The 27,982-nt window shown below is 53.7% G+C and overlaps 1 protein-coding gene across 1 annotated transcript; it reads left to right on the top strand.

The window, feature by feature from the left end:
• CD6 (CD6 molecule) lies at window positions 1-27,982 on the top strand. The gene is made up of 14 exons (XM_074996013.1): window positions 1-123; window positions 16,385-16,462; window positions 17,254-17,616; window positions 18,294-18,602; window positions 19,112-19,411; window positions 19,842-19,919; window positions 20,375-20,515; window positions 21,017-21,145; window positions 23,045-23,146; window positions 24,378-24,503; window positions 24,864-25,022; window positions 25,628-25,738; window positions 26,086-26,255; window positions 27,810-27,982. The coding sequence occupies exons 1-13, from the start codon at window positions 69-71 to the stop codon at window positions 26,181-26,183; spliced, it is 2,049 nt and encodes a 682-aa protein (XP_074852114.1). The 5' UTR covers window positions 1-68; the 3' UTR covers window positions 26,184-26,255; window positions 27,810-27,982.

The raw sequence follows: 27,982 nt of genomic DNA, 5'->3' as shown, positions 1-27,982 counted from the left end.
AGCCAGGCCTTGGCCCTCCTTCCCCAGCCCACAATGCGATCACGCCGCAGCCTGCACCAGTGACAGCGATGGACGTGCTGTGGGCAGCCCTGGTGGCTCTTTCCCTGACGGCGCCCAGACAAGGTACCCAGCCTACCTTCCATTCCCCTGCATTCCCTTCTTTCCTGGCTGGGATCCCCACACGATTCGCCTTGCGGTTGGGTTCTCCAGCCAAAGCACTGTTAAAGGGGCCAGTCCTTACCATCAGCCCTCTGCGTCATGCGCTCGCTGGACCAGGTCTGGACACTCAGGTCTTCTCTTCTCCCGTATCATGGGCCCGGTGGGAAAGGTGGCATCTTCCTGCCCCCAGACTCCTGGGCCTCCGCCCTGCCCTGGAGTGAGAGACCATCTGGGTGGGAAGAAGGGAGTTCACTGGTCAAGAGCTACTCAGATCTTGGCCTCTCTGTTGCAGTCTCTTCCTGCCACCCAGCAGAGCTCCCTCTGGTCTTTAAACTGCTGTCAGGTGGACGAGATGTGAGGCCCCCGTCTCCTCTTCTTCACCGACTTCCTCATTCCCCACCACCTCCTCTCAGGACACATGGCATCCTGCAGAGCCAGCCCCCTCATGGCCTTTTGGCAAACACACCAGCAAGAGCTGGCAGGAGGGAAGGGACCTGGCTGGAGATGTCCTGGTCTCTCCTGCCTGCACAAGTGCTGTCCAGCCCAGCTTAGCACGGCATCTAAACCTCACCCGAGGGGCAGCCAGACCAGAGGTGCTCCTTTCCCTTCACCCAGCCCAGCCATGGCCCCACTCCTGAAGGCAGAGTTGGGCTCAGGAAGGCAGCCATGGGGCATTGAGGTGGGATCGGTCTGGCCCAGAGGCAGCTGAGACTTAATGCAGAGCCATATCAGCGAGGCTAGAGGCCAGGGACTGGTTATCCAAGCAGAGGAACAGGCGTGGAGTGGCGATTTCTGGAGAGAGACATGGCCGTAGATAGGGCTGCCCTCACCTGGAGGGGCACACTCCTGGGGACTCGGGCGAGGTGGAGAGGCATTATGCTACCGCTGTGCTCTGCTTGGAGGGTCTCGCTACCAGTAGCTGGAGCAGCCGTTGCTCTTTCTTCCCCAGACACCGCTAAGGCTGTAGCCTGACCAAGTGAGAATAAGGCACCAGAGTGCCGTGCCTCAGGGGTCCCAGCGCAAGGCTGGTTGCAGCAAGGCGGCCCTTCCCGCTCCCTGTACACCACAGTCCCTGCAGGCTGAGAAGATCAAACGTTTTCCAGGTGAAGGGCCAGGTGCACTGTCGGTGTAAATCAGCATAGCTCTGCCAAAGAGCCGGCACCACAGTCATTTACGCTAGCTGGGGACCTGGCCCCTAATTAACACTTTGAGGCACCATAGGGCACCCTTCTTTATTTTTCACCCAGCCCCACAAATGCGTGTGGCACTTTGTACGACAAGGCTCTCCGCCCCAGCCGGTGTATGACTCCTCTTGTTCTGACAGTTACTACCGATCGACCTATTATTGTGGTGGGGTTTGTTTCCTGCATAACTATGCCAGCTACCACAGCCTGTTTATTTCTTCAGCAGTTTCTGTGCTGCTCTCTGCAGCCCTGTGCATAACTGGGGGCACAGCACCTTTTCCCAAGAGCCGTCGCCTCTTGAAGTGATCTGGGGTTGGGTCCTGGGGGAAGGAATGCTGTGGATGATTTTAGGTTACCCAGATTTTTTGGGGGGAAGTCTCATTCCACAGTGACAGACTCCCACCTCCATCACAATGAGTTGTCCCCCTTGCTCAGTAGAGAGAACCTGGGGTGGGAAAAAGTCTGGACTTCTCCAACCCTGAACCTCAGGGTTGTGCCCTGTTGCTGGTCTCTGCTGCTGCCCTTACTGAACCTGGATAACTAGATGAATTTGGTCTCTGGGGCTGTAAATTTACAACCTTCTCACAGCACTAAATTCACAATGAATTTATTATTATTAATAGCCTGAGTGTCCCCCGATGACCATGTGCATGTGGAGTTCTATCTGTTATTTTTAAGCACTACAATGGAGACCAGTCAGAAGAAAACAATGTGGAAAATTGTTGCTAAAAGACAATCATAGAATCATAGGACTGGAACGGACCGCGAGAGACCATCGAGTCCAGCCCCCTGCCATCATGGCAGGACCGAGTACTGTCTAAACCATCCCTCATAGACATGTATCTAACCTGTTCTTAAATATCTCCAGCGATGGAGATTCCACAACCTCCCTTGGCAATTTATTCTACTGTTTGACCATCCTGACAGTTAGGAACTTTTTCCTAATGTCCAACCTAAACCTCCCTTCCTGCAGTTTAAGCCCATTGCCTGTTGTTCTATCCTCAGAGGCCGAAAAGAACAAGTTTTCTCCCGCCTCCTTATGACACCCTTTTAGATACCTGAAAACCGCTATTATGTCTCCCCTCAATCTTCTCTTTTCCAAACGAAACAAGCCCAATTCTTTCAGCCTTTCTTCATAGGTCACATTCTCTAGACCTTTAATCATTCTTGTCGCTCTTTTCTGGACTCTCTCTAATTTCTCCACATCTTTCTTGAACTGCGGTGCCCAGAAATGGACACAATACTCCAGCTGAGGCCTAACCAGTGCAGAGCAGAGCGGAAGAATGACTTCTTGTCTTGTTATTGTTATTTCTTAAATATTGTTCAACAGTGTTATTGATGCAGTAAAATCTCAATGGACCAGAACCTCCTGCAATATAAACTGATCTAGCTCCGTGGAATGTGTTAATTTATACTTGCTAAGGATCAGTCTCAACAGACCATCTCAGCAAAGCCATGGCTGAATATTTAAGAAATACGAATACTCCTCAGTTCTAGCAGAGTCCCTCATTATTTTCTTCTGATCATCCATGTCCGAGAGATCGTCTCAGAGTAAGAAACTACTGAAACTGTCTGATCTGACTTGTTTTTTTCTCTTTTGATACCCACTATTGATAATGGGCTGTTTCCATCTTGCTGAGTAGACCTTCTCATCTCTGGCCCTCCCTTTTACTGGGACCTCACTCTTTAAATACCCTGCTGAAACCTCCCCCCCCACTCATGCATCTGACGAAGCGGGTCTTTGCCCACGAAAGCTTATGCTCCAAAATATCTGTCAGTCTATAAGGTGCCACAAGACTTCTTGTTGTTCTACTGACCATATCTGTCCTATTGTGTCTGGCGCATCTGATGAAGGCATTACAATGTAAACATGACACCACTTGTTTAACAAATTGATATATCAACCATCAGTCAGTGCAGGAAAAATAAGTCATATTAATAAGTGCGTTTGGGGGCAGGAATATATATTGTATAAAACTCCAGTGCTGTGAAGTGCTTAGCAATAATAACACCTGCTCTCTTCCCGGAAATCATGATTAAACTAAACATCACACCATGAAATTAACATCGTGAGAGATGTCCGTTTTTAGTCATGGATAGAAAAATCACCTGTCCTCATGGTGTCACTGAGTTGGGTATTATAGTTGGCAAGGGAAGGGTTAATTCTCTTTTCTAAATGCATTTTATATCTCTAACGACACAACATTGTTCTCACACTAATACTTAGGGCTAGAGTTTGAAGGCATTTAAGCACCTAACCCCCCTGGGCCTTAGCCTGTGTAAATTCTGTTCTAGACGCTTAGAAACAACAAACAAACATTAACATACGTTATAAAACAATATGATGTATCCATATTTTCCTATATATTGATCTACATGGAAAGGCTCTCGGGTTCTGGAGCAGAGGATATGCATAATTCATTTTCTCTACAATCTGACTCAAATTCACAGCCGAGTATAGAAATCCCCTGTCTAAAATTCTGAAGTCAACAGTTATACTGGGGATCCATTTTCCTTTGACCAGTATGTACTGTTCTTTATGATTTCATTAGCAAATCCTTCACTCTAATCCACCTGTTGGCACCCTCTTAGCACAAGAGCAGACATATATCTTGGTCACATACAGAAGGTGCTCGATGCCGACTCTCTTCTTTGGACTGACAGTTATAGCAATGGTGGATAAAATCTGTATATACAGCCCCCATCACCAGAGCATCTGGATGCTATGCCGTCATTAATACATTTATTCCCACAGACTTCCTGAGAGGAGGTAGGGATGGGCTGCTGGACCCATTTTACAGAGTGAGAACTGAGAGTCACAGTGACATTGAGGGCCCTGGTGGCAAAATAAGAAACAGGGCCAGGGTTTCCTAAGTCACAGGCTAGTACCAAACCACTAGGCCAACCTGACATGGATAACATAGAGTGGTAATCAGGGGATAAGGGTCAGATCAAATGTGCTGTGGGCAGTCCATTTTGGACATGAGGCAGGCAATTTTGCTGGGCTGCATTCTTTGCCAGTCCATTTCACTCCTATTGCCATTGACTTTTGCCTTCAACCTCCATCCCCTGCAGTGAGGAAGTAGAATGATTAATTCAGACAGCGTAGCATTTCTAGTGATAAACATCAAAGCATTACCAGAGTCTGTAGCTCAGCCGGGCAGTCGACTCCCTGCTAAAAGCACTCCATAAAATGGTCTGTTGGTATATGTTATATCAACAAAGGTACTAGGAAAGACAGAAAGGTTAGCGGGAAGGAGACACAACTAAAATGATACAAGGCCCCTAGGGTGTAGCTTACCCAGAGGGAAGGAGATAAGAGTGTTTAGCCTAAAATAAAGTGATGTTAACAATGAGAATCTATTAAGCTGTGGAATTGCCTGCCAGAGAAAGCCTTGTTGCTTGGACTAATTCGAGTGAACAAAGCACTCGGGCTAGCCAGTCCTGGGCTGTCTGGAAATGGAGGAATTGACCTGATTTTTTTTTTAAACCCAGCTTTGCTTTGGGTGCCGTCAGTTGTTCACGCGCCATCAGTCATGGGCGCAAATTAGAACAGTTGCCTGCAAACCGCAAGGCAGCTGGGCGTTCACCTGCCATTTTCTAAGGGCAAAATCCATCAGCTCCGAAAAAGTCAGTGGATTGAATAATTAGGCATGCAGCTCTGATTCTGACAGCTGTGAATGGGCCGCTGCAGATTCCCTGTGTAGGTGTCCCACTGAGACATCTTAGGCCTGTTTTGTAGAACTGGTGAGCCTGGACTGACCTCAGAGTCATGATGACTAGACCCAGGGCCTGGTAGCAGCCTCACACACCGAGTAGTCGGTGTCTGTGGCCACATCAGAAAATTTGTGCCTATGGGTCAGATCCTCCGCTGGTGTGAATTCAACTTTACTTGAGAGGGGACTGCACAGTTGCACACATCTTGCCTTCAGCAGGCTATTTCCTGCTCGCTAGCCTAGCGTTTGCTTTGCTGTGTTTTGTCCCATCTCCCCTGGTTACAACCAGCACCCCTGCTTGCACCTCAGGCTTCCGCTGTCCTGGCATTCATCCCCTTGCTCCACAGTCCCAGCTATCATGTCAAAAGAAGGGTGTTTTTAACCCTCCCAGTTGGGAGGCTAACACCAGCAACAGGAACTGAGCATCATGCAGAGGAGAAATTCCTGCCTCATGCAGCTGTGCTGCAAAAACAGACCTGAGGCAGCTGAATCAGGTTCTCAAGGCTCAACCCTACAGGGGCGACTGATTTGGAGGTGTGCTTCCAGGCTAAAAACAGGCATGCAGATGTTCCCGCTCTGGCTAGAATCCAGGTCTGAAGCCCAGCGAGGAGGGAGGGTCTCACAGCCTGGGATCCAGCATGAGGGGGAACGTCTACACTGTTATTTTTAGTCCGCTCATGTGAGCTTAAGTCAGTCGACCCAAGCTCTGAGACTTGCAGCTGCTGGGTTTTGGTTTTTTTCATTTTTTGCAGGGTGGTGTACTCACAACTGTTACTGCGGATGTCCGGTATCTTTTTTGTCCTTCTAGTCAGTCTGCTTTTGCCAGTCATTTTCCTTGCTTGGCAGTACCTCTGTGGGATTTTCTGTAGCTGGTGTTTAATGTCCCCTGCTGGTCTGTCTCCTGAGGCTACTGGCAATTCCTTAAATCAGAACTTAACCCCAAAAGACTGGATGGCTCTGGAGAAAACTAACATCAAGTGGAGGCTTTAACTGAGTGTGCCGAGATCCTGAAGAAGTATCACTATGAGGTGTGAACTGCTCTGTCCACTTCAGCCAGGACTCAGGGATGCTGGAGTTCAGCAATTCTGCTGTGCTGTCGGCCATTTTGTTGAGCCGCCTGCCCGACATTTTGTTTTCTGGTTCCCATGTTTAAGGGACCTGCCAGCTGCTGCCTTTGCTCAGCAGCTCTCCCAGCAAGGAGGAGCTAACTGGGTGACAGGGTGGGCTCCAGGGCACCAAGTGGCCGGCGTCAGGGATCCAGAGCTCAAGGAGAGAAGTCGAAGTATAGGCCAGAGACCAGGATGTCTGTGCGGGGGCTGGGAATGGGAACCCTGGGTGTGCCTTGGTGATGGACCACATTAATGTTGCTGCAGGGCACAGATGTTGTTGCCACAGGGTCTGATCCCGTTCTGTGAGGAGCAAATGTGGCCCTGCTTATAGCCCACCACAGACTCACCTCCAGAATACCTCTCCTCCTGGTGACCCAGAGGCACACAGAGCTGGGCCTTTGCTCCAGATGCTGGGTCGGAGTCAGAGGAAGGAGCGGATAAGGCAGCCTCTGACCAACATGGGCTGCTGGGAGAAATGCGTCTGTTCCTGATGCAGTACCCAGAGGCACTGAGACCTCCTTTGGGGTGACTGAAGTCTCTGCTTGCTGGCCGCAACTGAGGGCCAGCTGGACTTTAGCTCATGTGGTAGAGTGCAGGGCTTCAGACCCTCTGCTCACAGGTTCTGTCCCTGGGGCTGGCAACCTGGGTCTGTCAGCATTACACGGACTTACATTGTCCAGCTGACTTCACCCTTCTCATGTCTGGTTCACTTTTAGACCCCTGCGTGTGATGCCTCCTTTCCCCAGCGTCAGGCTGCAACTTCTTGTCTTAGCAGAGCCGACTTCTGCAAACAATCTCTCCCACTCGCTTATCCCTTTGTCCTCCCACGGCATCCCTTGTCCATCCTTCCAGGATCTTATCATGTCATCTTTATCCCGTGGCTAAGACACAGCAGTGTCCCTGAGCACAGAGGCCAAACTACACAGGATTGTGCTACTGACTTCTTTGGGGCTGTCACTGGAAGGCCATTTAAATGAGGGACCCCTGCTGTGACGTGTTTGTGTCACTGGGTTATAGTTACCACGCTCCCTGATGAGGGACTAACTGGGCTAGCGGCAAACACTTGTGATTCGAGTCTCACACTGTTTCCCAGCAGGGACTCCAGTGCAGTTCGAGAACGTGTCTGTAGCCTAGTGCACAAATTGCCTTGTGAGAATGCAGCCTTCATGCAGCCTCCGCACTGGGTTATTGGAGCCCCTCCATTTGGCTTTGTCTGCATGGGTCTGATTCACACCTGATGCAGGGATTCTCCAGCCCCTCCCCCAGAGAGGCAAGCACCCCCCTGCGTTTCCTCAGCCACCCCGTTGTCAACAAGTCAGGTCTCCGTGTTGCCCAGGGTGATCAGTTTTCGCTGGAGATGGGTTACAAATCACATGAATGCTGGGTAATTAAATGTTGTTCTGAATGTATGAGTAAAGGGCAGCAGACCTGTACTTAGCCTGTTCAGATTCAGATGGGGCGATCATCCATCCCATATTTGGTGGGATGGTCCCTACTTATTTTTCAAAAGGGACTAATTGTCCCTGTGTTTGGCCCTCCTCCTGCTGAACTTTTCTGGCAGAAGCTGCGCGGCTGCTGGACGGAGAGCACGTAGGTCACTTCCCTGAGCCTTGGAGAAGAGGGGGTAGTGTGGGTGGCTGTCACATCCTTTTCTGAGAGCCTCAGATTCACAAGCACAATTTGACCTGCCCCCTCCATTGTTTAAACTCTGAGTGGATTAGACTCCACAGTCCTTTGCTTTGTTAAGTGACCACGAGAGCTGAAATCACAGACAAGAGGTCTAAGTGCATAGCCCTTCCTGTGGAAGAGACAGCCCTGCCCTGGCCCTGAGCTTCCCCCACTGAGAGCTGGACCCCCAAACGACCAGCTTGCTAAGGTCATGGTGGCAGCAGAAGGTGCTGATGCAGGGCCAATGGCCACAGGGTGGTGGAGTGAACAGCGGCACAAGGAACACCATTGGCCAGAGCAAGTACTGAATGACTGAAGGACTGAGTAAGGTGCCCTCTCCCCCACACACTTCTGAGAGGTGAACTCACTGGATGCACTTCTGAATTCTGAGTTGCCACTGCCCAAGGGACAATGACTGCAGGGGAGGGAAAAGTGAGGGGCATGTGAACAGAACATTTGTTTTGTGGCACCAAAATGCTAGGTTTGTGACTGGGAAACGTACAAAAACACATATTTCCTGCTAGGCCGGGGTTTGTAAGCTGCATTCTTTGCAAGGTACAACATCACTACCTTGAGAGGTCGTTATCCTGGGGAGCTTCTGCACTAAATATTTATATTATAATTGATTTTTACATAAGAACAGCCACATTGGGTAAGACCAAAGGTCCACCTAGCCCAGCATCCTGTCTTCCCACAGGGGCCAGTGCCAGGTGCCACAGCAGGAAAGGGAATAAACAGAACTGGCAATGATCAAGTGATCCACCCCCTATTTTCAGTCCCCACTTCTGACAAGCAGAGGTTAGGGATGCTCAGAGCATGGTGCTGTGTTCCTACCCATCCTGACTACTAGCCGTTGATGGACCTCTCTTCCAGGAGCTTACCTAGTTCTTTTTGTCATTTAACTCTGTTATAGTTTTGTCCCTCACAGCATCCTTGGCAAAGAGTTCTACAGGTTGACTGTGAGTTGCATAGTGAAATCCTTTTGGATTTTTTGAACCTGCTGCTTACAGGTTGACCCTCTCTAGTCCAGCATGTTCTCATCTGGCAACATTTGTTATCCAGCATGATTTTAGCTGGTCGGATGGCATGTATAGCACATCTCTGTTCTCAAGAGTTCTGGGGTCCATTCTGGACTCTGCCACTGACTCTTTATGGGTCCTGTAGCAAGTCATTTAATATCTGAACTGCTGTGCCCCCTCCACCAAGAGTCACTCTCTATTGATGCTCCTGTCCCCACTCACTTCCCATCCCAAGCAAGAGCCCTTTTTGCCTGGGACTTAGGGAGCAGGTGGTTCTTTGCTACCTGTAGGTTCCTGCACAGTTAGCTAAATCTTCTAGCTCCTGCTTTGTATTCCTGTGGTGGTTTGTACCCCAGTGGTGTGACTGCAGCTGGAATCAATCAGCTAGTTCTGGGGCCCGAATTCAAGAGGGATGTCAATAAATGGGCAGGGTTCAGAGAAGAGCCATGATAATGATTTAAGGCTTAGAAAACCTGCCTTACAGAGGTGGACTCAGGGTGCTCAGTCTGATTCATTTAACAAAGACAAAGTTAAGGGCTGGCTACCTGGGGAACAAATTAGTCAAAATGGGCTCTTCAGTATAGCAGAGAAAGCTTTAAAACAGTGTTCTTTAGAGGGGGGGTCTGTGAAGCCCTGGGGGTCTGTGAGGGTATTGCAAGGGGTCTGCAGAAAAAATAAAAGATAACTAAAAATGGTCATAGAAAATAAGTTTTAAATAAATTGCAAAGTTACAATCCATTCTTATTTTGAAATTAAATATCTTCCAGTAATGTCATTAATTGCTGTCTGAAAGTCTATGGTGCAGGTTCCTTTTTCATTGAATGAAGTGTACACAGAAGCTAGAACTGGCTTTGATGAGGGTCTGCAAATGGTTTGTGGAGTGGGTGGGGTGATTCAGGATCTGCACTAGTGAAAAGGTTAGGATCTAACAGCATCCAGTAGATGGGAACTGAATCTAGGAAAATTCAGCCTGGAACCAAGGTGTAAAATTTAAGTAGTGAGAACAACTAACCAGGGGAACCATTTAAAAAGGTGGGGCAGGGGGAGAGGCGTGTTCTTCATTGCTGAAGGAAGTTAAGTCGAGGTTGGTTGTTTTGCTAAAACACCTGCTCTAGGAATTGTTTTGGGGAAGTTCTATGGCCTGTGTGAAGCAGAAAATCAAATAGTGGAATTTATGACTTTTTCCCACGGGAAACTTTGTCTTTCTGTCAAAAAATGGGAAAATGCTTTTCAGCCAAAAAATTCAATTCTTTTTTCATGGAAAGTATTTTTTTTTAAAAAGAAGGAAAGCCGAGACTTCCCAGATATGCAAAAATTATTCGGTCAGAAACCCAATTTTGCATCGGAAAAATGTTTCGGTAGAAAATTTTCAATTGGTGGCAATAAGAATAGTGAATGATTATGATACTAATACAAAAATTGAAAGTGATACAAGAGCTTAAGTGAACAGGGTTATAAAAGAGCAGATGATGATGATGATAATGGTGCATTCGCTCTTCAGTGCACAGGACGTTTTTACAGCATATGTGCAAACATTCGTCTCTATTTATTCCACTGTCTTTTCTCAGGCACTTGTATCCAGGCACATCATGCACGTTCATGAAGTAAGATCCCTTTCCTTCCATTCCCTGCCACCTCGCTTTAGACCACCTCACACTTCTGAGCTTGGGTCAAAGCCAGGCCAACCTTAGTTCTGCTCCAGCTCCTGTCGATCTGGCCGAGAGCAGATCCTCTGCCTGTACTTCCCTGCTCTGTCGCACAGGGGCGGCGAGGCAGAGCTGCAGGTGCAGACAGGAAAGCTTTGGAGGACTGAAATGACCTGAGGGAGGGCAGGGAAGTCAGCAGGAAACAGGAGCCCCTCTGGCCTATGCAGTAAAGCAACAGAAAGTGGATAGCCCACTCTAAGTAACACCTTTGTGCAGTCCCGGCTTAGGCCATTGGGGCAGATGACCGCCTGGTGTAAAGCTGTGTCACTCCATTAGAGTCGGGGGGCCAGACCCCAGCTGGCACAAATGCCCTTTGTCTTGTCCTCGGGCTATATTGAGACTGCTGGGGAGCCATCCAGTGCAAGGAGAAGCAGGACAGTCTGAAGAGGCTGAATTGAAGCACAGGCATGGAATTCAGGAGCTTGCTCACTGTTAGGCCTTGGGCAAATTCCCTAGAGGTGATCCACCATTTCCTGGAGTCATTGGAAAGACTCCCACTGCCTCCACTGAGCATCAGAACGGGTCTTTAACCTCTTTGGGCTTATCTTCGCCACACAGTCCAAAGTGGAAGTTCCCCTGAGCTCACGGGGCTGCCGCAGTTAAGGCACGGCAGTTTCACGCACAAAGGAGTGATCCTGCCCACTGCCATTGGCTGCCTGAACCCAACGGCTCACTTACCCAGTCTGCAGCTCAGCGAACTGGTGGTCTTTGAGTGTGAGATCAAGCAAGACTTGAATTCACACACTTCAGAATGGTAATAAGCGCCTTAACCACTCACTCATGGCTCCTCTTAAGGATTGATTAATTAGTGAGTATATGTTCTTGTACCTGGCCTACTGCCTGGGGATAATGATACTCTTCCTGGCAGGTGGAAGGACTTTCTTCATTTACATTTGTACAGATCTCTGAGCAAGGAGAGTTCTAGGAAGGGAAAGTCTTTTTATTGGTGGGAGGGAAAGAAAATCAAAGACATAGTACCCCCAGGGTAAGCTAAGTGGAGCTGCAAAGAAAGATCAGTCGTTCCCAGCAATGAGGGCTTAGGGAATTCTTGTGTGTGCAATGAAATCTGACTTGCAAATCATCAGGCCTGGCATGCAGAGGGGAACGAGGCCAGGGATAGTTGTATGCTTTACTTCCAAATCCTGCCCAAGGGGACGCAGGCTGAGCCAATGTGAGATCTCAGTTCCTCATCCACAGAATCAAAACGATTTCCTGGGTCGCTGCCGTCTTTCTCCTCCTTTGCCCCCAAGGCAGAGAGGCGAGACGTGGGGAGAGTCTGGATTTTGTTTTAATCCTCGAAGCTGCATTCGTGCTCACGCAACCCTCTGGTGAGAGCAGCAGGTTTTGGAGGATGCAGGAGCAGACCCTGTTGCATGCTGTGGTGCAGCCTCAGAGAGATTAGGAAGTTCAAAGATTCAAAGATGATAATTTCCACCTGGGTGGCTCAGACCACATCAGTGCTGGAATGATTCTTGTTTTATATGGGGCTGTTGATGGCAGCAGTGAGAAACATACTATGTGAGGCCAGGAAGGCGTTTAATACGTGCTGTTAGTATTTGTGTTCTGTATCCCCATTGTGCTAGGTGCTGCACAAACCCACAGTGAGAGACGCTTCCTGCCCTGAAGAACTGACGCATTAGAGAGAGAGAAAGAGGAAGGTTCTTATTCCTGCATTCAATTCTGTCTTCTGTAGCAACACAGCCTGGGTCCCTTTGAATAATTGAATGACACGGAATGGCTGTCAGTGTCTTGAGAGCTGGTCAGTTTCTCAGAACCTTTGTCATTACAGGTTGAATCTCTCTGATCCGGAGTTTTCTCACCTGGAAACATCCTTAATCTGGCATGATTTGAGTTAGCCAGGCAACCACTTATTATGGGTGTGTCCAGGTTTTCTGTGGTCCCATAAAGTTTGTTTCCAGCCACCAGTCCTGGTTGTTAGTGTTCTGTGTTGTTATTTAGCTGTAATTTGCCCCTAAATGTCTTCTACGAACCCAGTAAGCAGTGGGAGTGTTGGTGATGCTGCTAGCCAATATTCATCTCCCGTGGCCAGAAAATCTCTTATCTGGCACCGGTCAGGTCCTAAGGGTGCTGGATGAGAGAGCTTCAACCTGCAGTATGTAGGGGGAAGATCTTTCAGTGCAGTGCAGAATTACAGGAAAGCTGGCAGTAGATGTGAAGGAGAAGGACCTCGCTCTGCAACTCGGGTAAAGAACAGTGAAGCATCCAGAACAGAAAGAGCGGAAAGAGAAATGGAACTAGACAGTGTGAGTACAATTCAAAAATAAGGAAGATAGCTTTGGCCTGATCCTTAAACTAACAGGGAGCCAGAGTATTGGGCCAGAAGAAAGGGCCAGAAGAACTTAATTCAAAGGGTAACAACTAGGGGAGGTGTCCTTTACAGGAGACTAAGGGTAATAGCAGTAGATGCCAAACAGGAAAGCATGGATTGGATTTCCAGTCAATGTGAAGATGAGCTATTTCACATAAACCCTCTACCTCTTCACCCTGGGCTCTGCCAGGTTTGTATTCTCTGAAGGGGTACCAACAAATCAAGTCTAACCACAATTCATTGGAAGGATTGTCTGAGTCAGAACAGCATTGGCAGTGCTGCTTATTAGGATGAAATGATCTCAAGAGCGGGTCTCTATCCTCATGCTCCAGGGCATACGCTGGTAACCAGCAGGGGTCAGGAACATTCTGGGGTGAAGTTATTCATCTGCAGCTTTTTCCAGCATACAAGGCAAATTCCCTAACACCAAAACATTTCATGAGTCCTTGTTATTGACACCAAATCCTGTTCATCCGGGGAGTTGGAGTGGGGGGGAAGCGGTACAGACAAAATTAAATTACAAGAAAATCAAAATGTTTCCACTTTAGTTTGAAATGACCTTCTCCTTAAGTTTTCTGTTAATTTTATATTTAAAAAATCTTAAAATGATCCAGATGTTTCATTCTACCCAGAAGGACAATGTATAAATAAAGATTGGGTGGGTTTTCTTTAAAAAAAAGAAAAAAAAAGCTTTAGGAACGATTTTTGGGCAGGTCTCTGGCCTGTGCCAGACTAGATAATCCCCTGGCCTTGCAATCTATGAATCTATGAAAAATAATTTTGTCAATATCTTGATTTGCAGATTTAATTTTAATATTTGGTTCAAACTGATCACTCCCATCCCCCTCACCCTTCCCAATTTTTTAGAAATTCCAACATATAAAAAACTTTGTTTGTGCAGGACTGGTTAGGAAGATCATAGAATCCTAGGGCTGGAAGGGACCTCAGGTGGTCATCAAGTCCAGCCCCTTTCCCAAAGCAGCATCAATCCTAACTAAATCGTCCTAGCCAGGACTTTGTCAAGCTGGGACTTAACCTCTGGGATGGTGATGCCACCACCTCACTCGGTAACTCATTCTAGTGCTTCAACATTCTCCTAGTGAAATAGCTTTTCCTAAAATCCAGTCTAGACCCCCCCCCCAGCCCCTAACCTCAGGTCTCTCCTTCCATGATGTAATTATTGTTACTTTGATTATTATTTGTGTTGCCCTAGCACAGAGGGGCCCTAGGCATAGACCAGGTGCCCACTTAGTAGGTGCTGTATGAGCAGGAGCCAGTGGATGCTGTCAGAGGCAGGACAGCAAAACCAGCTCCAAGGAGACAGGCTGCAGGTCAGGAAAGAGTGTGAAAAGGAAAGACCCTGCCAGGTGGGCTGTTACAACAAGGCTTTGACAGTTGCTGTAACTCCTCAAGTTGCTGTCTTGGTGCAAGGCCCTTTAGGGACACGGCATGATCCCGGCTCTAGAAAGCCTACAATGCAAATGGACAATATTCAGATGAGGGGGAGGGGCAAAGGGATGGGATAGCAAAGCAAAGGGCTGGGTCCTGATGTCCTCACTCCCACTAGGCCACCTTTCATTCTACACCTTGATTTCAGTGGGCCATGCTAGCCGTGAGATGTGGCCCTGTGGGAAAAAAGGCTACCGCCACCTGGTCTGAATGGCAGCGGTTGGCAAGAGGCTTGTTAGAGCTGGTATAGGGAGGAATTCCATTGTCCATTTGCACAAGCAGGCTGGTTTATGATGGGATGGAAGCTGGAGCTCTGTCAACAGGTGATGAGAGGAGAGCAGAGGATGGTGAGTGGGGGTCAAAGCTGAAGTGGGATTTGAAGGAGAGCTGGTTGCTTGGTGCATCAGAGAGGAGGAGGTGGTCTCAGCTAGAGGGAGTTACGGGAAGAGAGACAAGGGAAAGGGATGCTGGGCCAAGCCATCAGCTAGGGTGACTCACCATTGCTCTAGTGAAGTTAACGGTACTATGTTGATTTATATCAGTGGAAGATCCAGCCCCAAGAGCTCATCGTGGTGCTGTCAGAGTGCACGGGCAGGGACATAGGCATGTGGGCTGCGTCAGCACAGGGCTTGCTATAGCAGTTATCAGGGAGGTCACATCTACAGACATGTGGTGGGTGAGGCTTTTCTGGGAGCTGGTTATTGTGTTACCTCCTCTGTATCCTGGCCTGTGCCAATTGGCTATTGTGGCTTTCCTTGCAGCTCAGAGCCCCAGTTGGGCTTTTGCGTTTTGTTTTACCAATTTCCTATAATACACACACAAGATGAGCCATAATCAGCCAAACACCCATTACCGCACTCAAGGATAGGCCATGGCCGGCTTCATGAGCTTCAGAGAGCTCTGCTCTGGTGGCGTAGGGGAGCTTATCTGTAGTTCTGTGGACTTGAGGAGTTCTTCAGGATATCCAGTCCTCCTGATTATCTGACCGATTCAAGTGTCCTCCAACATCTTCAGCTAAGTGGGACTTGTCAAGTGGATGGGTTCCTCTACAACATAATTTGATCACAACACTTTTTAGTTACATTGGACCTTCCGACTAAATGAGGAAGACACGACAACCTCTGAAAACACATATCAGCATAGTTTCATCTCCCATGGTTGTGAATTTTTTACAGCCTGAAAGACGCAGCTATGCCATCCTAACCCTGTAGACAGCACTAGGTTGACAGAAGAATTCTATCATTGACCTAGCTAAGGCCTGTGCAATAGGTGGATTAACAATAGTGATGGGAGAAACCCTCCCATCAGCATAGTGAGTATCTATGCTAAAATGTTGTGATGGTGTATACTCTCCAGTTGGCTCCACATGTCAGTCTGCTCTCATTTGATTCTGTCTGTTTGGCCCTCTGTCCAGGCATTTATACTTTGCTCGTTGCTCTAACATAACTAATGGCTCCAAGATCCCTCAGCATTTTTCCTGACTGGGACTCATCCATTGGCCAGAGGGCCTCTAGATCAGTGTTCCATTAACAACTTGCAGGTGTGCCGTGAGTGTCTGACACTTTTTTGACATCAGACACTGATGGTCTATGTTTTCTGCTGTTAAAATCAGATACAATGTTATTTCTTCATTGCTAAGATTCCTGATCAAGTGACTTTATTTTGTTTTTTGCTGTATATGTTGCTGTTAGTTTTTTTTTTAGTCTGACAACAATTGTTTTGAAGAAAATGTTCATAGGTATTCTGCATAAAAAGTATTGTTTGGTGTTCTGTGGTCTCAAAGTTTAAGAAATGCTGCCCTAAATTGGGGTGAGCAAACTGGTTACGTTGGGCCCCACTTTTTGTCCCTGCAGTTAACAGGGCCCCTCCAGCCTGTGTAATGTAATCCAAACCAATGGAAATTTTGGTTATGTTCATATGGAAAAAAATCCAAAACAAAAAACCCCTTTCGGCACATGTAAGAAAATGAGGCTCATTTGGATCTCAGCCGTTGCACTGCTGACAGAGAGCTCATCCTGTTCTAATGGTTTGTGTGTTCATTCCAGTCCAGGCAGAGACAACATCTCCTGCTGTCCCATGGAACATCACACACAGCAGACCGGTGAACGCATCCGCAGAGCCAGGTGAGGATACAGCAGGCAGGTTGAGGGAAGCTGCTATCCCTTGTGCTCAGTGTGTCCCTCGCCATATGAAAATGATGACACCTGGGGAGCAGACACCACGGGGCGGGGGTGGGGGGGGCAGTCCTTACTCAAGGTGATGGACACATGGACTTTATGGCCTCCTGGATCTGGATCTGTCAAGGGAGGCATTGCTGATTGTCACAGTGAGCCGATGAAGCATAGGCTGTGAAGGGTGAGCGGCTCCAAACACAATGGGTGGGCGAGAGTAGGATGGGCAGTGACACAGAGACTGCCTGATGTCAAGAGAAAGATGGGAGATGAGGGTGCCCAGGTTAGGTACGGGAGCAGCCCAGTGCTCCTGGTGCCTCGGCAGGGCTCCTCACTGCTGAATCCAGCTGGCCTGGAGCTGTAGCTCAGAGCTGTTTTTCTGAGGTCGCCACGGGGCACTCACATGCTCGTCGGTGACATTTGGGTTGAAGGGGCAGGAAGCAGCGTGGGTGGCAGTGTGTGGCACACCTACCCCACCTGTAAAGAGCTGAGCATCGCTTGCAAAGGGCGCGGGGTTCCTCGCCCTGCGTAACTCAGCCAATGCCCTCTGCTCCTCTAGCTGCAGCTGGGGTATGTGTATCAGCTTCCACAGGGCTGCCCCACACCCGGCATGCTCCCCAGTGCTTCCCCATTCCCAGCCCTGATGGGCAACTGCCCTGTGTGCAGGATCTCATCTGGCTCTGGCTCTGGCTCATCTTGCCATCCCAGAGATTCTCCCTGACATGATGTCTGCTGCCCTGCAGGCCCCTCCGCAGAGGGATCCGTTCGTTTGGTGAATGGCAGCAGCTCCTGCAGTGGCACCGTGGAGGTCCATTATCGTGGGCAGTGGGTGCCCATCTGCCAGGAAATGTGGGACATGAAGGCCTCCCATGTGGTCTGCACGCAGCTGCACTGTGGGGAGGCAAAAGAGGCAGCAGCTAGTCCCACCACCAGCCAGGCATGCCCACCCAGGCCTGGACACATAAAGGAAGCCAGCCCATCTTCAGAGAGCCTCTGCCCGTTACTGCACATCTTCTGTGGGGGTGTGGAGAGCACATGGGAGCAGTGCAACGTGGTGCTTTCAGGGCAGTGCTGTGGTGGGAAGCCAGCTAGCGTCACCTGCGCAGGTACGAAACAGGTCCATCTTGTGTCCAGTAGAGCAGCTCTTGAGGGGAATTCATCCATGTGTGCTGGCGGCTCTCCTCTGGCTGCGGCTGCGCTGTCCCCATCAGCCAGCTGTGCCCCATGGGAGAAGGGCAATCCCTCTGTGATCCTGCCCATTGGCCAAACTCAGCCTTCCCAGTTGCCTTGTTCTGGTCCATGAGGCAGTCTTGCCCCTCACCACATTGTGGATTAAAACATCCCTGGGCTCAGCATGTCCTTCCCCCTGTGAATCCATCACAGCATCCCTGGTGAGCACCCCTGTATGGCACACACTTGATAAATAATTAAATGGAGGTGGATCTGAGACCAGATCCACCCATCTATCCACTGACACCTGCTCTGTCCGCTGACACCAGCTCCATCTATCCTCTGAAAGTATCTCCATGGACCTGTCCATTCCTTGACACCAGCTCCATCCATCCATCCATCCACCCACTGACTCCAGCTCCATCTACCCACTGATACCAGCTCCATCCATCCATCCCCAGACGTAACCCATCATCCATCTAAGCCAATGACACCAGATCTCTCGCTCCATCCATCCCTGTACACACCTCTTCATACTTTCTCTCCCTCCCTTTCTGCTTCTCTGCCATTCCCAGAGCATCTCACTGAGCTGCCCCTTTGTCCTCTCTGCCAGGCTCCCATTCGGTGCGCCTGGTTGGCGGGGGCACTTGCTGTGAGGGCCTTGTGGAGGTCGAGGAGGCTGGTGTCTGGGGCACAGTGTGCGATGACTCCTGGGACCTGGATGACGCCAAGGTGGTATGTCAGCAGCTGAGGTGTGGTTGGGCCATCCGGGCTCCGGTGGCCTCCTTCTTCCACAAAGGGACAGGCCCCATCCACCTGGATGAGGTGAGCTGTGCAGGGAATGAATCTCACCTCTGGGACTGTCCAGCCCTGAGGAGCCATGACTGCGGCCATAAGGAAGATGCTGGTGTGGTATGCTCAGGTCTGTCCTGCTGTCCAGAGGAGTGCACTTGTCCTTCTGTCTGTCTCGCGGAGCACCCCTCCCCACCCCCAACTTGTCTGTCTGGGGGAGAGCGTCTTTTTGTCCACCACATGAAGGAATGCCCCTGTCTGTCTGTGCGTTCACTGGACAATTCTTGTCTTCCTGTCTGGTGGACGTCTGTCTATCTGTCCATGTCTCCACTGCTGAGCTCCTGTCTGTCAGTGGAAGCACTCCCGTCCACCTGTCTGTACAGCATGCAGCACCTGTCTGTCTGTCCACTCCTGCTCATCTCTCCAGTGGGTTGTTCCTGTCTGTCTGGGATGGGCAGTGAAATTAGACCCAGGCAGCTTGGGGAAGGGGTCTGTCCCTCCCGCCTCCAGCAGACTCCAGGTGCAGCAGGATCTAAATGCTTCCAGTGTGGGCTGCCCCTTAATGTCTGTGCCACATCCAAGCAGGAACCCTGAGGCTGCTCCCTCCTTGCTGACCCGCTGCGCCCCATTCCCACACAGAGCACCAGGAGTGGCGCCTGACGGGGGGCCAGGATGCCTGCGCCGGCCGTGTCGAAGCCTATTACCAGGGCGTGTGGAACACAGTGTGTGATGGGAGCTGGTACCAGGAGGAGAGGGATGTGCTGTGTCATTGGCTGGGCTGCGGCCCTGCTGTGCAAAAGCTGAGCTTCAACCACACGCAGCAGGGCAGGATGAACTACCAGTGCTCAGGGAATGAGACCTCACTGGCCTGGTGCCTCTGGCACTACAACAACTCGAACCTGTGCCACCAGTCCCAGGCCGCCGGCGTGATCTGTAACGGTAACTCTGCCTTGTCAGGCACCGAAGCCCCAGACAAGCCCGAGCAGGGATCCAGCCTGCAACCCTCGGGGTAAAGGCACGCTGCTACGGCGTGAGCTAGGGCTGAGGTAATGGTGCTGCAGTCTAACACGAGACCAAGAGGGGGACGTGTTCACACGTGTGACTGAGGAGCCACAGAAGGGGGAAAAAAGGGGACAGAGCAGATGGATGGAACAGGGTGAATGAGGTGCACAGGAAGGGTGAGCCAAGAGACATAGACAGGGCAGCAGGAGAGGGGAGAGAAGGAGGCAGACAAGGGGAATGGGAAAGCAGACATGAGGGAGGGTCCAGGGGATGGGTGGGGGTAGCAGGATAGGGGAGGGTGGACCCTCTGGGTGCCCCCCCCACCAGCCCCGCTGACTGCCCTTCTCCTTTTCCGTGGCACCCCCAGGCTCGCTGGGCTTGCTGAACCCGGTGGATGCACCCTCCACCAAGATGACAACAGCAGACGCCTCCCTGGCTGGCGAAAGTGAGTGTCTCACCAGTGCCAGTGCACCGTGGGCAGCTCCTCCCTTGCAGCCATACAAGAGGAACGTGGTCCTGCCCTCAGCAGGATGGTCTGGAGAGCCAGGGCTGACTGGGAGCTCCTCCTGGATACCTGCTGTTGGCACGTCCCTGTCCCAGCCAGTCCCACACTGCACGCACTCCCAGGCCTCCCCAGCACAGCCAGCAGGACCGCTGCCACAAGGAGAGCTGCAGGGAGCCGGCCCTGTCACCCTCCTGTGACTTCCCTCATGCCAAGTTTGGGGAGTCAGGAAGGGACTCGTAGGGCAGCTCCCAGCATGCCCCAGAGAGCTCCCAAGCTGGGGGCCTGCAGAGTGCTGGGAACTCCCTTGACACCAGATGGGCTGGGGCTCTATGCCAGGCTTTAGTGGTCATTCCCTGGAGTCTTCTGCCACTGACTTGTTCTGTCTGCCCCACCAGGCACAGCTGGGCTGCAGTGCTGGGAAGCCACGTTCCTCTCCAGCCAGACTCTCCTCCTCCTCTGTATTGTCCTGGGCCTTCTCCTCTTGGGCATCATGCTGGCCTTCACCGTGGCTCTGCTGAGGATGAGGAAGCAACATGGTAGCTTTGCCAGAGCGAGATCGGGCTGCTGGGGGGCCGGGCAGAGAGGGGCTGGGCCTGCCAGGAGAGCGCTCAGACAAGCCCTTCTGCACACGGGGTGACATCACAGAGGTGCAGCAGGGACAAAGCATGGGTGAGGGGGTGTGTGACATGGAACAGGACCCGAGCTGCCACTCTAGTCAGAGGAGCTGCACTGATTGACACCAGGATCTGGCCCTGGTTACCCGCTCAGGGGGCTGAGGCTCGCTTTGCCGTGGCCGCTGTCCTGTCCCCGAATGCCCAGGCGGTGGGCAGGGTGTGGCTCACGCTCTGCAGAGCCGTTCCCAGGAATGTGCTCCTGTTCCCCCAGCGTGTGGTGGGGAGTGCTCCTGGCTAGATGGCCCCTCTGGAGGATGCAGAGCCAGTGGGGACCACTCCCCAGCATGAGGGGCTCCTGCCAGGGCTGCGCCAGGCCCCGTACGGCCTCACCGAGCAACCCATCTGCTTCCTCCCCGTTTGCAGCCCGCACCTTGTCCTCGTCCTCAGCAGCCGCCCCGGTCCTGGTGAACCACAGTGTGCAGGGCCTGGAGGCATCGGGAGGGGTCACCAATGACTACAGGAAGGTCCCCACCTCTCCCCCCAAAGCAGAAGGTAACAGCTGTTGCTCAGCCTGCACCATTGTCCCTCCCCCACACCCCTCTTTGTCCCACACCTCCCTCATCCCCCTCTGCCTCTCCTCCCACCCCACAGCTCTGATTAATCAATCTGCTCCTCCATAGCCTCCCACACTCAGCCCCTTCATGCCTACTTCTCTGTCCCACCCACCTCCCCCTCCCCCACCCTACCTCTGTGCCCTGCCCTCCTTCCCCTCCCCCGTCCTACCTCTCTGCCCTGCCCTCCTTCCCCTCCCCCACCCTACCTCTCTGCCCTGCCCTCCTTCCCCTCCCCCATCCTACCTCTCTGCCCTGCCCTCCTTCCCCTCCCCCGTCCTACCTCTCTGCCCTGCCCTCCTTCCCCTCCCCCGTCCTACCTCTCTGCCCTGCCCTCCTTCCCCTCCCCCGTCCTACCTCTCTGCCCTGCCCGCCTTCCCCTCCCCCACCCTACCTCTCTGCCCTGCCCTCCTTCCCCTCCCCCGTCCTACCTCTCTGCCCTGCCCTCCTTCCCCTCCCCCGTCCTACCTCTCTGCCCTGCCCGCCTTCCCCTCCCCCACCCTACCTCTCTGCCCTGCCCTCCTTCCCCTCCCCCGTCCTACCTCTCTGCCCTGCCCTCCTTCCCCTCCCCCGTCCTACCTCTCTGCCCTGCCCTCCTTCCCCTCCCCCGTCCTACCTCTCTGCCCTGCCCGCCTTCCCCTCCCCCACCCTACCTCTCTGCCCTGCCCTCCTTCCCCTCCCCCGTCCTACCTCTCTGCCCTGCCCTCCTTCCCCTCCCCCGTCCTACCTCTCTGCCCTGCCCGCCTTCCCCTCCCCCGTCCTACCTCTCTGCCCTGCCCTCCTTCCCCTCCCCCACCCTACCTCTCTGCCCTGCCCTCCTTCCCCTCCCCCGTCCTACCTCTCTGCCCTGCCTGCCTGCCCCTCCCCCACCCTACCTCTCTGCCCTGCCCGCCTTCCCCTCCCCCACCCTACCTCTCTGCCCTGCCCTCCTTCCCCTCCCCGTCCTACCTCTCTGCCCTGCCCTCCTTCCCCTCCCCCGTCCTACCTCTCTGCCCTGCCCTCCTTCCCCTCCCCCGTCCTACCTCTCTGCCCTGCCCGCCTTCCCCTCCCCCACCCTACCTCTCTGCCCTGCCCTCCTTCCCCTCCCCCGTCCTACCTCTCTGCCCTGCCCTCCTTCCCCTCCCCCGTCCTACCTCTCTGCCCTGCCTGCCTGCCCCTCCCCCATCCTACCTCTCTGCCCTGCCCGCCTTCCCCTTCCCCCCACCTCTCTGCCCTGCCCTCTTTCCCCTCCCCCCACCCTACCTCTCTGCCCCACCCATCTTCCCCTCCCTCACAGCCCCTCTGTGCCCCACACTCTATAACTCTGCCCTATCCTCTCTTCTCCTGCCCCACACTGTATCTCTCAGCCTGTACCCCCCTATCCCTCACAGCCCCTCCTACACACTATGCCCCTCCCCTTTTCCTTTTTTCTTTTTTTTTTTTCGCTTTCCTCCCCTACACTCCCTGCTCTGTCCCCCAGGCCCCTCCCTGCCTGCCCCACACCCTGACTCTCCCCATGGCCTGCCTTTCCACCTGCCCTTGCCACCGCTCCCCTCCCCCACCGCTACAGCCCACCTCTCGGCTCCCTGCTTCTCACCCTTCCTGCCCACTAGCTTGTGCCCTGGCTGGGTATCAGGCCCAGAGGCTCCCAGTCCTTGGTTCCTGGGTGCTTGCTGGGGGCTAGGAGAGCCAGCTGCTTACATGGCAAACCTCCTTCCCAGCCACGGAGGGCCCCAAGCTGGGAGCCATGGCTGTGTGGCCCCAGGGGGTTCTGGGATTGCAGGTGGGCACTGCCCCACACTTGGCAAGCCCTAGTGCAGCCATGGCCCCAGTAACCGCTCCCTTCGTGTTCCCCTCGCAGAGCCGCTGGCCGTGCCCGTTCCTGGCTCTGAGGACTCCGATTCCGATTACGAACACTATGATTTCAGCAGCCATCCACCCATGGCACTTTCCACCTTCTATAGTGAGCAACTCCCACAGCCTGAACCCTACAGGCTCCCCACTGGCCTGGCGGCCCTCCTGCTGCCCTGGGCCAGCTGGGCTGCCCTCCCGCACACAGCTCTGCCAGTGCCTCTCCACCTCAACTCGCTGCCCCAGATCTGGGCCCATCGCCCCACAGCTCAGCCAGCACCACTCCAACCTGACCCACAGCCACTGCTGGCCCAGCCCTGGGCTTCCACCCCACAGCTTTGCCAGCACCACTCCAACCTGACCCACAGCCACTGCTGGCCCAGCCCTCGGTTCCACACCCCACATCTTTGCCAGTGTCCTTCAATCCTAACCAACCGGCACTGGGGAGAGGGGTGAAGAGGTGTGGGGGGGGAGAGTTGGGGTGGGGAGCACAAGGGCCACAGGGGTTGTTGGGAGTCAGGGGGATCCAGGAGTTGGGGGATGTAGGCCGGCCGAAGTCAGTGGGATCTGGGTGAGCCAGTGATGGCCAGCTGCCTCCTTCCCAAAGCACGGTGGCTCCCAGCTCTCCTTCCCCGGTTAGTGTGATGGGCCAGTGCCTGCTGGCTCTGGGACCATTGCGATCGTTGGCCTTTGATGGGCCACCTCCCAGCACGTTCTCTCCTGCCCTGGCCTGTGTGGAGGGAAGTTTGGGATGAGCCTGAGAACCAAGGCTGGAAAAATTCAACCCCTTGTGTATGTGAAAGAGAAAAATCCTTCCAGACGCGATGCAGTGGAGCTCACCTTCCCCACAGGGCCTTCATGTGCACTGGGCCCTGGGTGTCCCCCGTTGGGCCTGGGCCTTGCACTGAAGGGAGCGGGAGCTCCACATTCCCAGAGCCCCAGGCCCCATTCCCTCACAGGCTCCAGGAGACCTCCTCTCTGGGGCATAGGGGTTGATTGGAGTCAGGGGGATTCGAGGGTCAGTGGGTACAGAGATTGGTTAATGTCAGGGGGATTTGAGGGTCAGAGGGTACAGGGGATGGCTGGACTGAGAGGGGGTGCTGGGGGTGGGAGTGCAGGTAGTCTGGGGTCAAGGAGAGCTGGGCGTGAGGTCAGGGGTTACAGGGCTTGGTTGGACTCAAGCCCCTGGGGTCAGATGGGAACGCGACTGGGGTGGAGCAGGCTGCCTGCGTCCAGGGAAGCTGGGGGTGGGGTCAGGCCCAGGAGTGGTGGTAGTGGTGACCTCCCAGCTCTGACACTGGGCTGGGTGATGTACGCTGAAACCCTTTGGCCTCTGGTTGCAGATTCACTTCGGCACCGGACAGCGGACGAGACCCTCCCTGCCAGCAGCTTCTCCCCAGCACCTGGCCAGGAAGCACTGAGTGAGGGTCCAGGGCCCTGGGGCCAGGCAGAGCAAAGGCCCCATGAGGGTGAGCTGGCGCTGCTGGAGGGAGGTGATGGAGACGGGGAGCACAGCACCTGGAGAGGGATCCCAAACCCTGGCTGGAGTGGGGAGGGGCAGTGTTAGAGCTCCCCTGGTGTTCTCCGCTTGGTTTGACTCCTCAGACCCCCTCTCTTTATCCCAGCGCCTGGGGCAGAGCAGAGCTTGTGCTTGCACAGGGCAAAGGTGGGCATTGCCCCACTGTCCCTGCGCCCCAGGCTCTGGGACTAGGCAGCCAGGGCAGGGCTGTAAACCCACCACACATATCGCTCTGTAATGCCCCTGGGAGTGAGCTCTGCCGGTTGGCTGGGGGAAGTTTGTGTTGATGGAGTGCCTGCTTCTCTTGCAGAGCCCCCTGCCGAGTCCAGCTCATCCTCAGAGGACAACTACTATAACAGTGGCCCCACCAAGCAGCAAGGGTGGTGCGAGGCAACCCCTCCTCCTGCCAACGGCCTCTTAGGACTGCCACCTCCTTCCCAGGGCAACAGTGGTTCCCAGCTCTCCTCCGGTTAGTGTGATGGGCCAGTGCCTGCTGGCTCTGGGACCATCGTGATCATTGGCCCTTGACGGGCCACCTCCCAGTGTGTCCTCTCCTGCCCCAGGCGGTGTGGAAGGAAGTCTGGGATAAGCCTGAGAACCAAGGCTGGAAAATTGAACTCCCTGTGTTTGTGGGAGAGAAAATCATTCCAGACGCGATGCAGCGGTGCCCACCTTCCTCACAGGGCCTTCATGTGCGCTGGGCCCTGGGCCTCCCCTGCTGGGCCTGGGCCTTGTGCTGGAGGGAGCAGGATCTTCATGTTCCCAGAGCCCCAGGCAACATTCCCTCACAGGCTCCCGGAGAAAGGCCTGGAGGGAGCCACCGGCTCCTCTGTGCATCGAGGAGGCAGGGAAAGGTCACCTGTGGGCCAATAAGGCTCTGACAGTGCCCTGACCTGCTGGGCAGGGAGGGGACCTCTTCTCTGGGGCAGCAGGGTTGATGACCTGGTCTGGCCTGAGACCACTGAGGGAGAGAACCTTGGTCCCCTCCTGCTGGGTTCCCAGAATGGACAGGGAACCTGGAACTGCTCCTCACCCTCAGACTCCGGGGGTGAACATGTCTGGGGATGTCTCCAGCAGGGGCTGCCAGCGCCGACAGCTCCAGCACCTCCTCCGGTGAATGGTATGAGAACTTCCACAGCCCAGCGCACCCAGGAGCCCAGCCGGGCAACATGTCTTCCATCCCAGGTGAGGAGAGGAGAGCATGGTGGGAGCATGGGGAGCAGGCAGGGCCCTGTCCTCCAGGCACCACTGAGCCCAACTCTGGGTGCTCATGGGATGTAGCGGGAGGGGGGCTGTGGGGTTGGAGCCCAACAGGAGAGGGGGCTGTGGGGTGGGAGGGAGAGATGAGGGGCTGTCGGGGGGATGAGGGGGCTGTGGGGAGGGTGCCCAGCCAGAGCTGGGCCAGGGAAGAGATGAGGTGGCTGTAGGGAGGGAGCCCGGCAGGAAAGGGGGCTGGGAGCTGGGAGGGAGGGATAAGCAGAGGCTGTAGGGAGGGAGGGATGCTGGGGCCTTGACAGGATTTCTGGTTTCAGGCTGGCCGGCTGGCCCACAGCCACAGGGGAGCTGTGAGCCTGGGAGCGACTCCTCGGAGGGCAGTGATTACGATGACATCCAAGGCCTGGCCTGCTAGAGCAGGGGGTCACCGCAGGCCCGCGGCTCCAGCCCTCCTTCCTGCCTTCATCACCACCTGGCAAATCAGCAGGTGTGCCAGCAGCCCCTACTGTCCCTGCCCTGAAGGTGTCTGATTCAGCCAGGAGAGCCCCGTATTGTGTGGGTGGGGTGGGGGGGTGCTCTTCAGGAGGTCATAGAACCAGCCCCGAAAGGACCAGCATTCCCCAGGGCAGCCCCAGCGGGTCTGGAAAGTGCTGCGTTCCTCCACCAGCGAAACCCGCAGAGCCTTGCCCAAGAACCCCGCTTCCCTGCCCTTGTTCTCTGTGACACAGCCCCCTGGCGTGCGGGGTTCCATGGTTAGTGCTCAGGACACACGCCTAGCAGGCTGAGGGATCTACTCCCCGTTGGACTCATGGGAATGGGAGCAGCGCAGAGCCATTGCTGGAGCTCTAAGGATGTCAGCAGGAGATTGGAGGGCCATGGGGAGCAGCCAGAGTGCTGGGCCCCTTTGGGACAGTGCCTAAGGGCTGGGTGCAGTCCCTGCTATGTAGATGCCCTGTGGCAATAACCAGCCCTGTGATTAGCCTTCTGACACGGGTGGCTCCTCTCTCAGGCCTCTGGCATCATCCCCAGTGGGCAGGACCAGCTGGAAGGGAGGGACTGTTCCATAGTTGACATCCAGCCATTGGTCTCTGGGGCGCTGTACAGCCCAAGCCAAGCAGAGGTCACTGGTAACTGAGGCAGTGCCTGGCACTCAGCAGGGCTGGGTTGCATCCCTGGCCTTGCTGCTACCTCACTGCTGGAATGTGGCCAAATCACCTCCTCCCATGCCTCAGTTTCCCTGCTGGAGATGGGGAGCATGGTGCCCTGCATGAGCCTGCATTAACCAGCCAGCATGGAGCTCCTGAGACAGAAGTTGCTGCCAATGGCAAAATATCCTCTGCGTGCATGATAGATGGGCATGGAGTGTGGCACTTCCCCTCCCCAGGCAAGGGGTTATGGGCCATGCCAGAAGAACATGGCCGAGGGCCATTGGCAGTGCTGGGGGATTCATAGCTGCTCCCCATGCTGTACCCATCTAGCACTGGAGACAAGTGGCTGGCTTGGACTTCCCACAAAGGGCTAAAGTGTCTCCAACTATTTTCCCTTGGAAAATGAGGTGAAAATGGGAAAAAAAAATTCACTGACATTTTTCTCTAAGATCTTCCTGGGTTTTCATTGACCAGACCCACTTCCACCACCCCTCTTGGAAGCGCCCGAGCCCTCCAGTGAGATCGTGCTCTGCTGGAGGCGGAGGGGTTCTCAGATCCCCTTTTTGCACCAGAAGAAACATGTAGCCAGAGACTTCTGAGCAGCTTTAGGAGTGAGACCCAGGCTGCTCTCGCCAGGGAAACCCAAGTAGCCAGTGCTGAAATGTTTCCCTACAGCTGCTCATGGAGTCCCCCATGGCCCCACCAGGCAGCTGAGCATTTCAATGCCCCTTTTACTCTGGAGGGGAAGTGCTGCCTAACTAGGTGACCAAGGCCACCCACTGAGTCAGTTGCAGGGCCTAGCATCGGCTTGTTCCTCCTGCCCCCCACCCCTCGGAACACTGCTCCTGGGGTTTGCTCAGGAGGGATTTTATTTAGCTGTTGATCCCCTGCAGTGTGGACTTGGGCCCCTGAACTGGACCCTCCTGTCCTGGAGCAGGGGGACGAGATCTGCATGGAAGGACAGCGATAATGAATGTCAATAGCAGCTGCTGCGTGTGGCTGCTCCCCTGCTCCCCCGTCCCCAAGCGGCGGCACCATTGGAAGGCGTCGTGCACGATTAAATGGC

Source organism: Carettochelys insculpta, chromosome 6, assembly GCF_033958435.1.
Source record: "Carettochelys insculpta isolate YL-2023 chromosome 6, ASM3395843v1, whole genome shotgun sequence".
In the NCBI taxonomy this organism is placed as follows: domain Eukaryota; kingdom Metazoa; phylum Chordata; order Testudines; family Carettochelyidae; genus Carettochelys; species Carettochelys insculpta.
This window is presented reverse-complemented; position numbering and strand designations above follow the sequence as displayed.

What these genes read in the sequence shown, in the direction of transcription:
- CD6 (XM_074996013.1), top strand. Translation starts at nt 69, where the DNA reads ATGGACGTGCTGTGGGCAGCCCTGGTGGCTCTTTCCCTGACGGCGCCC. An exon ending in CCTGACGGCGCCCAGACAAG is followed by an intron (nt 124 to 16,384) that starts GTACCCAGCCTA and finishes TGTTCATTCCAG; the next exon opens with TCCAGGCAGAGACAACATCT. An exon ending in CGCCTCCCTGGCTGGCGAAA is followed by an intron (nt 19,920 to 20,374) that starts GTGAGTGTCTCA and finishes CTGCCCCACCAG; the next exon opens with GCACAGCTGGGCTGCAGTGC.